Genomic DNA, 18386 nt, shown 5'->3' with positions numbered 1-18386 from the left:
GCCCGCATTTGGAGTCGCTATTCTTAAACTGTAAACCATTCTACTCGCCACGTGAGTTCGCATCATTCATACTGGCTGGAGTCTATATAACGCCTCAAGCTAACATGAACGCCGCATTGCTAACGCTCGCCGAACAAGTCAACGAAATTGAAAAAAAAAACACCCCGACTCACCCCTCATTATTCTCGGGGACTTTAACAAAGCTAAACTCAACCACGAACTCTCTAAATACAAGCAGCACATCGACTGTCCTACCAGGAAAAATAATACTTTAGACCACTGCTACACTACGGTAAAAAACGCATACCGTGCTATACCTCGTGCAGCCCTGGGCTCGTCTGATCACTGCTTAATTCACTTAATACCGACGTACAGGCAAGAACTTAAATGTGTGAAGCCTACAGTGAAAACAGTCAAAAAGTGGACCAATGAAGCCAAGATGGAACTTCAAAGCTGTTTAGACTGCACAGACTGGAGTGTCTTTGAAAATTCAGCTGGCAGCCTGGATGAATATACGGACACTGTCACATCCTATATTAGTTTCTGTGAAGAGGTCTGTGTACCAACAAAATCATTTCGCACATTCAACAACAATAAGCCGTGGTTCACTGCTAAACTTAAGCAGCTTCGCCAAGCTAAGGAGGACGCATATCAGAGCGGGGACAGGGCCCTATATAATCGAGCTAGAAACCAGCTGACTAAAGAAATTAACATTGCAAAGAGGAACCATGCAGCAAAGTTGGAAAAACAGTTTAGCGAAAACGACTCTAAATCAGTCTGGCATGCATTCCAATCGCTGACTAATTACAAGCGACGATCCCCCCAAGCTGAGAACAATAGCACACTAGCCAATGACTTGAATACCTTCTACTGCAGATTTGAAAAGGACAGTTTCACACCACACACCCACCCGGCCGCACCCGCGACCACAATCACACCTCTAACTTCTGCGTTAACCATCCATGAACAGGATGTGAGACGCATCTTCAAACAACAGAATATTAACAAAGCGGCAGGCCCGGACCATGTGTCCCCATCCTGCCTCAAAGTCTGCGCGGACCAGCTCGCTCCAGTCTTCACTCAGATCTTCAGTAGATCTCTGGAAATGTGCGAAGTTCCATCCTGTTTCAAACGCTCCACCATCATTCCAGTCCCCAAGAAACCTGCAATCTCGGGTCTGAATGACTACAGGCCTGTCGCTTTGACATCTGTGGTCAAGAAATCCTTTGAACGTCTCGTGCTGGACCACCTCAAGAGTGTCACAGGTCCCCGGCTGGACCCCCTGCAGTTTGCCTACCAAGCGAACAGGTCTGCGGATAATGCAGTCAACATGGGACTGCACTTCATCCTAGAACACCTCGACAGTGCAGGGACCTACGCGAGGATCCTGTTCGTGGACTTCAGCTCAGCGTTCAACACCATCATCCCTTAACTCCTTTCATCCAAGCTTCTCCAGCTCAGCGTCTCACCTGCCATCTGCCAGTGGATTTACAGCTTTCTGACAGGCAGGACACAGCAGGTCAGGCTGGGGGAGGCCACCTCATCCACACGCAGCATCAGCACTGGGGCACCCCAAGGTTGTGTTCTCTTTCCGCTGCTCTTCTCTCTCTATACGAACGACTGCACCTCAGCGAACCCGACTGTCAAACTCCTGAAGTTTGCAGATGACACCACTGTCATCGGCCTCATCAAGGACGGTGACGAGTCTGCATATTGACAGGAAGCGGAGCGGCTGGAGCTGTGGTGCGGCCGACACAACCTGGAGCTGAACACGCTCAAGACTGTAGAGATGATCATGGACTTCAGGAGGCATCCTTCGCCACAGCTGCCCCTCACGTTGTCCAGCTGCCTTGTGTCAACCGTCGAGACCTTCAAGTTCCTGGGAATTACAATCTCTCAGGACCTGAAGTGGGCGACCAACATCAACTCCGTCCTCAAAAAGGCCCAGCAGAGGATGTACTTCCTGCGGCTTCTGAGAAAGCACGGCCTGCCACAGGAGCTGCTGAGACAGTTCTACACAGCGGTCATCGAATCAGTCCTGTGTTCTTCCATCATAGTCTGGTTTGGTGCTGCTACAAAAAAGGACAAACTCCGACTGCAACGGACAATCAAAACTGCTGAAAAGATTGTCGGTACCCCCCTACCCACCATTGAGGACTTGCACGCTGCCAGAACTAAGACAAGGGTGCGCAAAATCCTCTCGGACCCTCCGCACCCCGGTCACCAGCTCTTCCAGCTCCTTCCCTCAGGTAGGCGCTACCGATCAATGCAAACTAGAAATAGTAGACATTCCAACAGCTTCTTCCCTCTTGCGATCAACTTCTTAAACACCTAACCTATAATTCCATTACAACAAGCTGGCAATTTTTTTTTGACTTGAGTTCGTTGTCACATTTCTGTGGGGCCAATTATGTATTACTCGCACTCTCACTGTAGTTGTCTCGCCATGCTGCACTATTTGCATATACTGGCCACTCATGCCAGAGTAGCATCTGCTCCATTTGCAAACTGATTGAGGAGTATCTGTAACATTTGCACAACCAACATTGTCCCAGATTATCGCACTACTCGTCACTTTAAACCGCATACAATCCTTGAAGTCTCAGCGCCCCTTGCACAATGGTCATTGCACCGGTCTATTGCAATATTAGTCATTCGAACTGCTCTAAGTGCTAGAAGACTCTGCATCTTTTTGCACAATTGTTTTTTGTCAATGTCTCTATGTCTCCAAAGTGTTCTGTAAATTGATTGTCTGTTGTACTAGAGCGGCTCCAACTACCGGAGACAAATTCCTTGTGTGTTTTGGACATACTTGGCAAATAAAGATGATTCTGAATCCTTTCATCCGCATTCCCGCCCCTTTTCACTTCCTGTAGGTGTCCCAATACTTTTGTCCAACTCAATAGTTTCTTCACTTTTTATTTTTTGTGTGTTCCAATACTTTTGCGTTTTACCAGAGTTGTCCCGGACTTTTGACAACCTAAAGGTGTCCCCATATTTTTGTCCAAACGTTTTCCTCAGCGTCCCAATTCTTTTGGCACATTTTCTTTGCTTCCTGTGCCTCAAATCTTTTGTCCACATTTCCACCAATTTTCATTTTCTAATAAGAGTCTGAATACTTTTGCCTCTTCCCTTACGTGTAACAATGCTTTTGTCCATATTCCACATTGTTTTTCCCTTTTAACTTTGTGCCATTGTCCCAATACTTTTGTCCACATTTTTGTTGTCGGCGTGTCCAAAAAAGGAGACTGTGCGAGGAGGAGGATAGAGGGACAACACCAGTGGACGAAAGGAGAGCGAGAGAATTAGGAAAAGACAAAAATAGGGGAGTCAGGACGGCCAAAGAAAACAAGAAGAACAAGAAGAGTGTGAGTGAAGGGTGGGAATTAATCTCTCAGCCAATCAAAACACAGGAAACAACACTTTTTTTTTATTTCACCTAACTGGAAAATATCATCTCATACACACACGAGAACTCAATGTACGCTTAAACATACACTTTGTCGACTAAAATATAGACTTTATGTCGACTTAAATATACACTTTATGTAGACTTAAACATACAATTTATACAGACTTAAGCATAGACTTTACATAAGACTAACAGTTGCATACACGTTATGTACACATAACATACACTTTACAGAATTAAATATATCGAATATGCCATATGTTGTTAGACAAACGGAATATTATGTCAGTATTGATTAAAAAAAAAATTCGGTATTTGTACAGTACATTATTTCCTTACGCCTTTTAAATGGCATCATACTGTATGCGTGCGTGTGCATCGTGTAAGTGACGTATTTGGGGTAAAATAGTGGTCTGGTCCAGTCACTGTAAGTGTGTCGCACTTAAATAATGCAGTATATCAGCTTCATAAATGTGAACTATGAAAATTATTTATGGAGGCTCAGCAACACAACCGGAGACACTTTTTTGGGAACCTTAAACATCACTAGTATGTCTTATATACATACATGTTTGTTTCGTGAACACGGTTGTAAAAATGTATTCATATATCAAATCAATTTTAATGATTGAAATTAATTGAAGTGCCATTAATCCGTTCCAACCCACCGGAGAAAAAATAACTTTAAATATTGAATTAAAAAAAATAAAATAAAACAGACTAAAGAAATAAACTGGTTTTGTAACATGTAATTACTGTACGTGCTCAAGCATTTGTGTGTTGGATGGGTGCCTTTAAGGGGCGTGGCCTAGTGAGTGACAACTGGAAGTGGAATCAGGTTAGCCAGTTAGTCTGCGTGTGAGCGTCCGGACAAATGTGGCCGACAGAAGCTCCTTGCGAGTGTTCTCATTTTGCATTTGTTTTGTTTTGTTTCATTCAATAAACGGCGGAATGTGCATTGGCGCTTGTGGCTCTCCTTGCCCACATGCAAGGGCATTTCAGTACCTTAATGTTTCCTTTTTTTTTTTTTTTTTTTTTCCCTCCTCTTCTTTTTCATTTGAGCAGCTGCTCATGACTGGAAAAACTCAGTGCGTGTGTGGCGCGTTTTGACAACAGGCACGACACAACTACAGATGGGGTCAAATAAAGGTGAAAAGGCGGAGTTGATGTGTCCGACGTGAGTGCTGAGAGACATCTCCAAAGTGCGTTGTGGTGGTGTGTGTGTGTGTGGGTGTGGGTGTGGGTGTGGGTGTGGAGCATCACTCACGTTAGTTGGCGTGTTGGAGACTACATGAAAGTTTAATGGACATGAAAAAATATATGATATGTGCAGTGAACAACACCCGTTAGTGTGTGTGTGTAGCATGACAAGTCGCCACTTCCTGTTGACTACTTCCTGTCACTTCCCCAACTTCTTGTTCCTCCAGTCGGAGGATCTTAACTCACGCGTGCATGTGTCCCAATACTTGTGTCCCCATTGACTTCATGTGGTGGACATATGACCACAGGTGTGTGCGTGGAAACGGGAAATTGTCAAAAGGGCAACAGGGGTCAGGTCGCACACATCCTGCAACACACATACATATACACACAGACACAATAACACTTCACACACTGAAGGTGATGACACAGTATGCCAGTACACCCACCCACACACACATACACGATTACATACACACGTGCGTACACACACACTTATTCACACAAATACACACACAGACAAAAAAGCAAAAATACACTCACATACTCACGTGCATTTACACATATGAATACACACATAAATACATACAGAACCAGTAACAAATATACACATAATCATGCATTTACACACTGCACACATACAACCACACGCACACAAATACATATGCGCACACAAACACATGCACACATACATGCCTAGTCACACACGTATGTATAAACACACACATACTGTACACAAAAAAGAATAAAATGTGGACATTGGGACAGGTCCAGGAAACAGGAAGTTGTTGTACAAGTGGGCCAGTGGTTGAGTGCCATCCGACACTGAGCACACTTAAAATATCAACGCTGTGTGTGTGTGTGTGTGTCTGCGTTTGTTTGTGTGTCTACTGTCAGTATTTTGAGTGGTGTCAGATTGACCCTGGAACAGATGAATTCTGGACCCATGAGTTTCTGTGGTCAAAATGTTGCTCGTTTATGATGGGATCATGTTGGTTCTTCCGTACTCGTGTCCGCTTGCTCCATTTGTTTTTGGGAAATAGACCCCTGCCTGCCCACCTCCCTCCGATTGCGCTTTCTCGACATTGGGGGGCGGGGGGGGTCATGGGGAAAAAACCTGAAACAAAAAGTCGACACGCAGCGCAGCTCTTGGCATCTATTTTTGGATTTTGTGTTGCATGCTGGAGGCTTCAGGGTAGAAAGAAATCCCCACAAGACCCCTGGGGACAAATCCAGTTTGGGGAAATGCGCACACACACACACACACACACACACACAGGCATTTTACTCATGTTGAGTAGGTCATGAAACCAGAGCCATGTGAGCCTGCTATTCCTCCTCTTTCCCTGCTCCTTCTCCACATCCTTCTCTTCCTCCTACTCATTTTTCTCCTTCTCCTACACTTTCTCCGCTTTCTCCTCATCCGGAAGTAGAAGGAAGAGAAGTTATGACATTGAGACAAACACTTTATTTACAAAAGGAAAGTACTACATAGGAGAAGGAAGATGATGAAGAGGGAGGAAAATGAGAAAGTGGTGGAGATTTTTAGAAAAACTTTATTTACAAAATAAAGTTAACAGAAAGGCAGAGGAGAAAAGGGAGGAAGAGAAGGAGTAGGAGGTGGGGGAGTGGAGAAAGAGGAGGAGGAAGAGATGAGGAATATGAGAGCGGCAGAAGATAAGGAGTTGGAAAAGGGAGGAGTAGGAATAGGAGGAAGACAAAAGAAGTGGATGAGGAGGAAGATGAAAAGGTAGAGGATAAAATTTTAGATTTTTGGAAAAACCTTATTTACAAAGTAAAAATTAACAAAAACAAGGAAGAGGAAGATGAGGGGTGAAGGAGAAAGTAGAAGAGGAGGAGGAGTAGGAGGAAGATGAAGAGAGCGGTCGATGTCACATATCAGCTGACATCAGATCATCTCTTGTGCCGCTGTTACAAATCGCTGTCGTCGGGCGGAATCACCGCAGCCTCAAAAGCATCACTTTTCGGTACGCCGTAAAAAAAAAAAACGCCACCTTTATTGAGCCGTGACAAAACATTAGATCATCAGGGAGAGCAAGTTTCAACACTTTCAATCGGGCCGATTATTTGTGAAAATAACAGACCCACGTGGTCACTCACCAATACTGGCGATTTATGACTAAATATGAAATTGACCAAAATATGGTCCGACGCCATGCAGCCAAATATTACAAAAGCATGACGAGAGTATAGTACGGTGGGTGAGTGCGTGTGGGCGGGTTAAGGGCCCTCGTCTATATGCAAATGAGCGGCGGGCTTGATGTGATGTCAGGCCTTAGGATGACGGCTAACATGTTTCACTTCCAGTTTTTCACTTCAAATGTCAGCTTGTTTCGGGAGAGACGCAACAGAAGCACGTTTTGTTTACTGGGACGACTTTGGCAAACCGTCTGGTTTGTCATGCTTTGAATTGACACGAAAACGACATCATCCAATGGCCACAACCAACCTGTGTGTGTGTGTGTGTGTGTGTGTGTGTGTGTGTGTGTGTGTCTGTGTGTGTGTGTGTGCAAGCTGTTTAGACACATTAGTGTCTCACTCCTCTCTCTCGCTCACTCAGTCATGCACACGTTTAGTGGAAACCCAATCTGTACAGTTAATGATGGTCATCAGAGTTATTCAAGCAGCAGCTGGTGTGTGCGTGTGTGTGTGTGTGCGTGCGTGCGTGTGTGTGTGTGTGCGTGCGTGCGTGTGTGTCTGCGCATGTTTTCAAGTCCCAGGAATTCCAGGCTGCATGTTGTTGTCCTGCTTTTGAGGGACGTTTCATTGACCCAACGACTCTCTCAATTAGTCTTGATTTGACATAATGAACTGTTTTTTTTGTTTGTTTTGTTTGTTTTTGCGTCATCAAATGATGGCATAATGACAAAAATAATAACAGATCAAGACCTTTAATTTGACGTATGACTCGACGTGCTTTGTTCCAAATAAAATGTTTTACCTTGTTAAGCACTTTGACCTTATGATCAACGGTGCTATGGTGGGGGGGAAAAAAAAAGAGGCATGTTTGACAACTGCTGTGTGCAATGTGCCTTACTGCCACCTGCAGGACTGGAGTGGAACACTGTGATTTTTCAGTCAAATCATGTGCCTTCCGGAGGTCAGCTGACTTCCTTCTGACAACAAAGGCTGACATTGATAGGCGACCAGTCCATTGTTTGTCACTATGTTCCCTGACATCAAGTGGCGACCAGTGCTTTGGTTGTCCTTATGCGCCATTGACCTTGTACATGTCAAGTTTCACTTTTCTTTACTTAAATGGTGTTAATTGCTCTTATGGATCATTCAGCACCAATGTTACCACGGTAACCACTGCAAATGTGAGACAGGTGGGCCAGTCAATGTCAGGTCACTTATAGACACCAAATTGACTGGTCGCTAGTTACGTTAGCGTGAAGCCGGCAAAGCCATGACTGTAGACGTGGTGAAAACATTCCTCCTCCTCCTTTTCTTTTTATGGAGCTCAAATGTTTTTCCAGGAAGAAAAAGAAAACAAACTGGTTTTCCTCCTTCCTCACTGAAGGGAAGAAAAACAAAATGTTTTGATGGATCAAAGACAGCCAGACCTTTTATTTTATTTATATATTATATATATATTTTTTTTAGCAGTCGTTTTGTGTCAGTTGAGTGACGGTTAAACGTCTCCATTGAAAAACACCTGGCGGCGTTGTGACTTGCTGACTCAGTGTTCTGTTGTTGTAAACTGCTGCTGGCTTACAGTATGCGTGCGTGCGTGTGCGCGTGCGTGCGCGCGTGCGTTCGTTTCAATAGTGTATGGCAGGGGATGGGTAACTGGCGGCCCGCGGCCAAACTTTTGAGTGACCCTTTAGTTAATTAAAAGCAAACAAATGTTTCCTCTGCAATACTTGACCACTTTGAAGTTTAGTAGCACCATTCCTCAGTGAGCTGCCCCTTATACTGCAAAGTGAGTTCACCTAATAGTTTGGGGATTTTTAATGACCTGCAGGACAAGCAGTATGATATTAGAATATTGAATGCGTTGATTTTTTGTGAGGGGGGGAAAAAAAAATGCAGAAAATGAGTTCTTGCACTTAATGTGAATGAATGGTCATTTAAAAAAAATTCCCAGTATCTGTATGTGGTTATTTTTGGATTGCTTCAAACCCATTGTTGTCAAAGAGTGGCTCTATTAAGCATGCATTGGAGCATGAAATATATTAAGATTCTGTGGTGTACACTGGGTAAAAAACAACAACAGATATGCGCATATTTTGACCATATTTAAAGTGGCTCCGTGGTAGTGCTGACGAAATTAAGTTGCCCATCCCTGGTGTATCGTGTCCTACGTTTATTGTTAGTAGTCAGTGATGCATTACCTTTGCCCATCCTCACATTCTACACTGTAGTATCTGTGACTTTAAATGTACGTGGCTTTAAAAGGCAGGGCCCGGCCTGGTAAGTAAGATGGGCGTTAGCGATTGAGAGTGTCGAGATGGCTGGCTGTTAACTCGCTAACTGTTAGCCAGTTTCCGCGTTGACTGACCCTGGCAGGCTCGCTTGTGGCCGTGCAGCTAGTGTATGAATCTGCTTGTTATGTGTGCCCGGTGTTACCGTTTGTTGAATAAAGCGATTGAAAGTGGACTGGCGGCTGTGTCTATCCTTGACCACCTATGGAAGGATTACAGTTGGTTCTAAGTAGCGGTGGTAGGCTATATTAAATGATATAATGATGTTTTCTTTTGCTTTAGATGCGAGTTCTAGGAAGCCAGTAATCCAGATCTACTTTTCTTTTTTTTTTCTTTTAAGTCTGAAATGATCCCAAATTTTTGACACGCTCTCTTTTCCGCATTCTTTCCTCCTTGCTCGCCCTTATTGCTCCATGAGTCATTCTGCAGCAACAAAAAAAGAGCACTGACAAATACACGACACAAAATTAAAAAGTAAAGTGACGGATGACTGCATAGTATTGTTTTTGACGGCAAGGTACCCTACACCGTGCAAGCCTACTTCATCTCTTCTCATCAATTCTTCACCTTCTCTTTTCACTTCTTCTCTTCTTTCACTTCTCCTTCCTCCTTTCCCCCGCTCCGGGAATATCTATCTTTTTTTTTTTTTACATTCATCTTTCCGTCGTGTGGTGATTCCCGGGTCTTCCGTCTCTGGCTTCCTGTCGGCATACAAACAAGAAAATCAGCTGTTTCCATTTCACCAGCTGGATAGAGGCAACATTACTCCTCCTCCTCTTCTTCATCCTTCTTTCCTTCTGGATTTTCTTGCTCTCTTTCCCATGTCTCCTGCAGGCTGACCGACTGAATGACTGACTCTATATGGTCATGCAAGTCTCACTAGGTGCGCGGGCACACACACACACAAAGCGATTCAGCATTGCTCAAATGGGTCATGTGAAAAGTGACAAATGGTCTTGTGGTGGCGCCCTCTAGCGGACTTTCGTGTCATACTCCACAGACTTCAGCTCCAACGAGCTGATTGACGATTTACAATATTTGTCATCCACTAACATGCAAAAGCCGATTGTCTGAGCCCATTTATTGACTTTGCGGTAGACCCTGAAGAACTTTTCACCTAGTTAGACACAATTTGCAAACATCTCACCCACTAAAACACATTTGGCATTTTGATTTGTGGCCAGATTATATGACATAACATCTTCCGCTTTCAAAAACAGGGATAAGCGCCAGCAGGCTTTCCAACAAAATGGGCATTTCGTCCATATCTTCACTTTCATTTGTGAAATCGGACAAGGCAACGTCTGGCCGCATATCGAACAATTTATAACAAAATTACAGCATAGTGTACACTCAGAATCCCACGATACGGTGACCGCGATATAGCGAGGTAACACTTTATTCTAGACAATTTTGTTCTACAGTTGAGGATTGTGATCTATTCTGGGCGACGGTGTTGTCGCGGTTGTGATGTAATCATGTGCGTATCATTTAAGACCAAACTATTTTTGGAGAAGGCGCATCCAATCGGTCGGTTAAGGTCACTTCCAGTGCGTCCGCTCAATGACTTTCATTGTTTTCAATGTCTTCGTTTTCCTGATCCGAGTGCTGCGCGTCTGCATTAAGTCGGATTTCTCAAGTGGTCCATGGAAACATCTTCCCCCCCCCCCCCTGCCTGGTACAAATCCTCTGAGGATTTAATGTATCTCTACTTCCTCCTTTTTCTATTTTATGACTCATCCGCTCATTTTAATATATGCAACAAACTCATTTGATTTACATTTATTTTCATGCTGTTATCCGGTTCAGGATTATTGGGAAGCAATTAGGATTGGTCATAAATTATTACTGGAATCGTCCATGGGCAATCTTCACCAGTCAATTTGTTTTGGTTGCTGGGCAATCTGGATTGGCTGTCAATCAATCTGTATTGGGTAACTCAACATAAATTGGTCGCCAATCTGTCTTTTAGCCAGTCAACCTGGATTTGTTTTGTAAATCTGGATGGTTGCCTGTCCTATTGGATCGGGATTGGTGGCTAAAAGAAATTTGGCTTGGTCACGTGTCAACCTGGATTGGCTAGCCAGTCAATTTGGATCTGGATCGGAGAGTGTTGGTTTACCTAATAAAGTGGTCAGTCAATGTACGGGTGGCGTCTCTTCTCTTCCAACACGTCAAATTGGTAAGGCGGGAAGCCCCGCCCGGCAGGCGTCCCCGCGGGAAGAAAACAAACGCCGCCTGATTGAGTTCAGATGGAAATCGTGCTGACTCGAGCCAGCCAACGGACAACCAACCGCTCTCTGCGTCGTCGGCGTCATGAGTCAGCAACTTTTCAGACACACACACACAGACATGACTCAGCGTTATGAATCTGTGTGTTGTGACGTCAAAGATGAGCGCTTGTTCCTACAGGATTTTAGTTTGTGTTTGGAGGCGAACTCGCTCGAATGTCTTTGGTTGTCTTGGAAATCCCTGGCTATCCACTTTGTGTTTTGGTTGGGTCAGCACGAGTAGATCGGGAGTTAACTCCATGCTAACGATATACAGACACCACCTCTAGAAACTGCCCCTATGTCATTTGTTGTTAGGGAAAATATGTTCTTATTATTTAAGTGCATTACTTTCATGTTAATTTGTAAACACTATTTGTTATCTGAGCGAGCCAGTTAGGTTTTGTTCCGCTGTGTGCGTCAACAACAAAGTGAGTAGCAACAAACAAGTATACTTTCAGTGTCTTCTTGACGTCGTCTCTTACTTGTTGCACCAGAAGAGTTTTACGCAACGGTTTTTCGTGAAAGTTTCACATATCGATTGCTCAGCTAAGGAAGTGGTAAGCTTGGTCTTTCAGAATAAGAGCATACTACAGGAAGTGGTACGTTTCCTGTGGAACAGCGATGTTGATAACATTTATACAGTCAATGTACTCATTTGATTATTGTTATTGACTAACCCTTTTATTTTGAATATTACAGTATTATTATTGTAGATGAAGATGAATAAAGTCTTCTTTTATTCCTCTCGTCACAGGTGACATCACACAAAAAGGTTACGAGAAAAAAAGGTCCAAGTTGATTGGCGCATTTTTCCCACAAGGGCCAGGTAAGCAGTTTTACCCCTTCCACACACTTTAAACACATTTTAACTCATTAAAACACACTTAAACATGTTAAAAGACGCTGTTTGAAGTATTCCTTTGTGACTGTTCTCACTCACACAGTTGACACCATACTCCAAATAAGAAGCAAAGTGTGTTTAATCTGTCACTCCCACGGACACATAAAACAAAACAGTTACATTTTTTATTTAAGAACGCCAAAATGTTCAACTAAACCATATTCCATCTAGCGAAAGTCTGATAGTTTACTGCTAACATAAAACGTCATGAAAAACACCATAGATGGGCTAGTGGAAATTCGCATAGATGTTATGGTAATTGTAAACCTTCAAACAACTGCTACTTTAACACACACGGAGCAGCAACACACACCAACAGAACATACAACAATGCAACAATCTAAATTCAGATTTAAAAACATGAAAACTCGGTCGCGTAAAAATCTGCAATGTCACGGGGTCGCGAACGATGAACCGCAATATTGCGAAGGAACACAATAACAATTTTAAATGTGTTAAATTTTCTACATAGGTACGGACACCTCGGGCGGTCAGGAGAGGAGACCGCCAGCCACGCCGTCCGCAGCCTCACGATACCACCGCAGACGCTTGTCCGGCTCCCGGGACGAGCGCTACCGCTCAGGTGAGGAGTTGACGGGACACTGGTAAATAATTTTTTATTTATTTTTTCCATTATTTTAAATTTTTTTAAATTTTTTTGTATTGGTCCCCGGGTGGCGGCATGGTGGACGACTGGTTAGCGCGTCTGCTTCCGTAGGTGTGAATGTGAGTGCGAATGGTTGTTTGTTTATAAGTTTGTCCTGCGATTGGCGGGCGACCAGTTCAGGGTGTAACCCGCCTCCCGCCCGAAGATAGCTGGGATTGGCTCCAGCACTCCCGCGACCCTTGTGAGGATAAGCGGCTCAGAAAATGGATGGATGGATGGTCCCCGGGTAATCTGAATTGGTTGTCAGTCAATCTGGATTGATCACCAGACAATCTGGATTAGTTCAATGAATGGGTCACCAATCTACGTTGGTTAGCCAGTCGACCTGTATTGCTCTCCGGACGATTAGTGTTGGTCCCGCAGTAATGTGGATCGGTCAACCAGGATTGGTCACCAACCTGGATTTCTTGCCAGTCGGTTTGTACAGTATTGGTTCCTGGACAATCTGGATTGGTTGTCAATCAACCTGGATTGGTCGCCTGTCCATCTGGATTGCTTGCCAGACAATTTGTATTGGTCACTGGGTAATCTGGATCCAGAAGTCAAGTCAATAAATGGCTCAATCATGGCGTGTGACATTTTTGTGTTGTCAGACATTCACAGTGAAGCGGTGCATGCGGCGTTGGCCAAACATCGCGAGAGGAAGATGGCCGTGCCCATGCCGTCCAAGCGGCGCTCCCTGGTGGTGCAGAACTCCATGGAGGCGTACACACCGCCAGGTACCAACATCGCACAAAACATACAGAAATACACGTCCCTTTTATGACTATTCAATCCATACCGCTGCTTATGAGGACTAGGCAGGCGATATACATCTCCTTCGATATAATTGAAGGACATACCTTCTCGAAAAGAAAACAACCAAAAGGGTGCATGGACGGCACAGGAGGAAGCGAGAAAGAAGGAAGCGCATGAAAGTCCTCATTCGCCGAATCACCGGACATGATTCAGTCATGATACTCAGTGGCAAGCGAAAAAAAATTTGCGTTCTCAAACTAGGAATACATTTCCATAGTAACCCTCCAAACCCCAAGAATTAAGAATAGGTAAAATATTGTTGATGTTGATTCCACAAGCGCGACGACCGCTAAAGAAAAGTTAAATCTGCACAACACTCCGAAAACCTTCGCTGAGTCATTTAGCAAATGCGTACCATATGACAAAGCAAGTCAACATTGGCAAGACATCAAGAATGCCATCAACTATATTTCTTTCTGCAGTGTTCTAAGCCAAATTTGGATGCCAGTGTGTGCTGGAGTGGCAAACAAAAATCTGTTTGGTTTAAAATATTTTATTAGGTTTACATTTAGATGTCATCTTAATTGTTTTTGTTTTGTTGCAAAAGCTGAACTAAAATACTATTGCGCAAACATGATTTGGGATATTCTCCTGTATACAGCCTGGCCATAACTAAACAAGAGCTGTTGGTCTGAAACACTATGCCATTCAATAAATGTCCTGGGAAGTAGGAAGAGATTTAAACTGTTTTTTTTGTTGTTGTTTTTTTTTTTTTTTTTTTTAGGAGATCATCAAATTATTGTTATCGTTAAAAAAAAAAAAAAAAAAAAAAAAAAAGATTCAATTCACGCATGTTCATTACATACCGTAAATGTCTTAAACACATTTTCAATACATACATATGTCCATTTACAATGTACATTTAAATACAATTATTCAATACATGTGCCTTTTGCAACTATTCAATACCTACAGTGGGTACGGAACGTTTTCAGACCCCCTTAAATTTTTCAAGCTTTGTTATATTGCAGCCCTTTGTTTAAAATCATTTAAGGTCATTTTTTTCCTCATTAATGTACACACAGGACCCCCATATTGAGAGAAAAAAAATAACGGAATTGTTGAAATTTTTGCTGATTTAAAAAGAAAAACTGAAATATCACACAGCCGTAAGTATTCAAACCCTTTGCTGTGACACTCATAGATTTAACTCTGGTGCTGTCCATTTCTTCTGATCATCCTTGGTGGTTCTACACCTTCATTGGAGTCCAGCTGTGTTTGATTATATTGATTGGTCTTGATTAGGAAAGCCACACCCCTGTCTTACAGTGCATGTCAAAGCAAATGGGAATCATGAGGTCAAAGGAACTGCCTGAAGAGCTCAGAGACATAATTGTGGCAAGGCACAGATCTGGCCAGGGTTACAAAAGAATTTATGCCGCACTCAAGGTTCCTAAGAGCACAGTGGCCTCCATAATCCTGAAATGGAAGACGTTTGGGACGACCAGAACCCTTCCTAGAGCTGGCCGTCCGGCCAAACTGAGCAATTGGGGGAGAAGAGCCTTGGTGAGAGAGGTAAAGAAGAACCCAAAGATCACTGTGGCTGAGCTCCAGAGATGCAGTCGGGAGATGGGGAGAAAGTTCTAGAAAGTCAACCATCACTGCAGCCCTCCACCAGTCGGGGCTTTATGGCAGAGTGGCCCGACGGAAGCCTCTCCTCAGTCCAAGACACATGAAAGCCCGCATGGAGTTTGCTAAAAAAACACCTGAAGGACTCCAAGATGGTTAGAAATAAGATTCTCTGGTCTGATGAGACCAAGTTAGAAATTGTTGGCCTTAATTCTAAGTGGCATGTGTGGAGAAAACCAGGCACTGCTCATCACCTGTCCAATACAGTCCCAACAGTGAAGCATGGTGGTGGCAGGATCATGCTGTGGGGGTGTTTTTCAGCTGCAGGGACAGGGAGACTGGTTGCAATCGAAGGAAAGATGAATGCGGCCGAGTACAGGGATATCCTGGATAAAAACCTTCTCCAGAGTGCTCAGAACCTCATACTGGGCCGAAGGTTCATCTTTAAAAAGACAATGGCCCTAAGCACACAGCTGAAATACAGGAGGAGTGGCTTCAGAACAACTCCGTCACTGTTTTTGAATGGCCCAGCCAGAGCCCTGACGGAAACCCAATTGAGCATCTCTGGAAAGACCTGAAAATTGCTGCCCACCAACGTTCACCATCCAACCTGACAGAACTGGAGAGGAATGGCAGTGGATCCCCAAATCCAGGTATTAAAAACTTGTTGCATCATTCCCAAAAAGACTCATGGCTGTATTAGCTCAAAAGGGGGCTTCTACTAAATACTGAGCAAAGGGTCTGAATACTTATGGCTGTGTGATATTTAATTTTTTTGTTTTCTTTTAATAAATCTCCAAAAATTTCAACAATTCCGTTTTTTCTCTCAATATGGAGTACTGTGTGTAGATTAATGAGGAAAAAAATTAACTTAAATGATTTTAGCAAATGGCTGCAATATAAAAAAGAGTGAAAAATGTAAGGGGGTCTTAATAGTTTCCGTACCCACTGTACATCCATTTTAGGACTATCCAAAGTATACATATGTACAACCCCAACTCCAATAAAGTTGGGATGTTATGTTAAACATAAATAAAAACAGAATACAATGATTTGCAAATCATGTTCAACCTTATTTTAATTGAATACACTACAAAGACAAGATATTTAATGTTCAAACTGATAAACTTGATTGTTTTTAGCAAATAATCATTAATTTAGAATTTTGTGGCTGCAACACATTCCAAAAAAGCTGGGACACGTGGCAAAAAAGACTGAGAAAGTTGAGGAATGCTCATCAAACACCTGTTTGGAACATCCCACAGTGAACAGGCTAATTGGGAACAAGTAGGTGCCATGTTTGGGTATAAAAGGAGCTTCCCTGAATTACTCAGTCATTCACAAGCAAAGATGGGGCGAGGTTCACCTCTTTGTGAACAAGTGTGTGAGAAAATAGTCGAACAGTTTAAAGACAATGTTCCTCAACGTACAATTGCAAGGAATTTAGGGATTTCATCATCTACGGTCCATAGCATCATCAAAAGGTTCAGAGAATCTGGAGAAATCACTGCATGTAATTGATTTGACAAGATGAGATTCACTATCTAATCTTAATCTTCAACTCAAAGAATTTGCTAATCTCAACTCTAGAGGTGCAACACCACCATCTACTGGTGTCTGTTTGTCATCACAGTTACGTAGTAGCATGAATATGACTATACGCTCGGCGTGAACTTCTTCTACGCTACCCATTGAAAAACGTATCTGACTAATATATTTGTCGGTGGCAATAAATGGTTGGGTTCCAGTTGACGAATTTAAACAAGTTAATACACACACGCGACCATTTAGATAGACCAGTGTCTATCTACCCAGAATTGTTTACAGCATTGTAAAACATTTGCATTCCTCCTCAGATACCTCCTCCGGTTCTGAGGGTGAGGAGAAGGAGGATTACGAGGAGGGAGAAGGCGGTGAAGAAGAGGACGGAGGAGGAAACCGTGGCGAAGGAGGAGGAGGAATGTCATCGAGCCTGGAGGGCAGCATGAGCATGGAGCACTGGATCAGCCGCGCCATTCACGCCACCTCGTCCGCCACCAACACCAACTCCTCCACCGCCTCTTCGTCCTCGTCCTCTGGCAACGGGGCAATACCCCGCGGGCGCCTGGCCGAGGTTCTGGCCCAACACGTCCACATCTCTGCGCACCAGCACCACCTGCGTCTACATCAGCAGCACCAGCAGCACCACAAGACCGGTAAGAAGACAGCAACTGCAAATTTACTCATCTGTGCACCCCTTACAGCACACCAACAGAGTTGCCGCACCCCAATTCATGTCCACCCCAAAAAAATTAAAACAAAGACGTTTTAACGAATCGCTAGACTGTTGACCACAATATCTTATTGGCTCTGTTGCAGCACCTTGTGGTCATAAGTGGTCATGCTTTGGATTGGTTTAGATCCTATCTGGCCGACAGAACTGTGTGTGTTTTGTGGGGTTCCACAGGGGTCAATTTTAGGGCCGCTCCTCTTTGTATTTGCCGCCCCGGTTCCATTTTGAAAAAGCACATGATTTCTTTCCATTGCCTTGCTGATGACAGTCAGATTTATGTGCACGGTCGATGACTGGTTCGCACATCTGCCTCACAGTTCTGGGGACCAGGGTTCAAATCCCGGCCCCGCCTGTGTGGAGTTTGCATGTTCTCTCCGTTCCTGCGTGGGTTTTCTCCGGCACTCCGGTTTCCTCCCACATCCCAAAAACATGCGTGGTAGGTTGATTGAAGACTCTAAATTGACCGTAGGTGTGAATGTGAGTGTGAATGGTTGTTTGTTTCTATGTGCCCTGCGATTGGCTAGCGACCGGTTCAGTGTGTACCCCGCCTCCCGCCCGAAATAGCTGGGATAGGCTCCGCCACACCCGCGACCCTAGTGAGGATAAGTGCTAAAAGAAAATGGATGGATGGAAACCGGTAACTGAATCATAATCAATTTATGTATGTGCATTTTCTGCACTATCAATTTTAAATACTGTCCTCTTTTTGAATAAAGGGATGGAAATTTTTTTTTTTTTAAACCCGATTCATAAATAATCCAAAAAGAAAATATTGACAGATGAATCGATTATTAAAATACTCGTTAGTTGGAACCCTTTATATAATAAATAATAATTATCAGACAG

The 18386-nt window shown here is 43.6% G+C and overlaps 1 protein-coding gene across 4 annotated transcripts in view; it reads left to right on the top strand.

Moving 5' to 3' along the window:
• Positions 1-18386, top strand: part of dip2cb (disco-interacting protein 2 homolog Cb) — a 113821-nt gene that overhangs the window by 39544 nt on the left and 55891 nt on the right. For all 4 annotated transcript variants that reach the window (XM_061796706.1, XM_061796707.1, XM_061796708.1 and 1 more), the window contains exons 2-5: positions 12088-12159; positions 12707-12817; positions 13495-13620; positions 17125-17463. In XM_061796706.1, the coding sequence (XP_061652690.1) occupies positions 12088-12159; positions 12707-12817; positions 13495-13620; positions 17125-17463 (648 nt within the window). The remainder of the gene's footprint in view (positions 1-12087; positions 12160-12706; positions 12818-13494; positions 13621-17124; positions 17464-18386) is intronic.

This window comes from Phyllopteryx taeniolatus, chromosome 14 (assembly GCF_024500385.1).
Source record: "Phyllopteryx taeniolatus isolate TA_2022b chromosome 14, UOR_Ptae_1.2, whole genome shotgun sequence".
Taxonomy (NCBI): Eukaryota; Metazoa; Chordata; class Actinopteri; order Syngnathiformes; family Syngnathidae; genus Phyllopteryx; species Phyllopteryx taeniolatus.
This window is presented reverse-complemented; position numbering and strand designations above follow the sequence as displayed.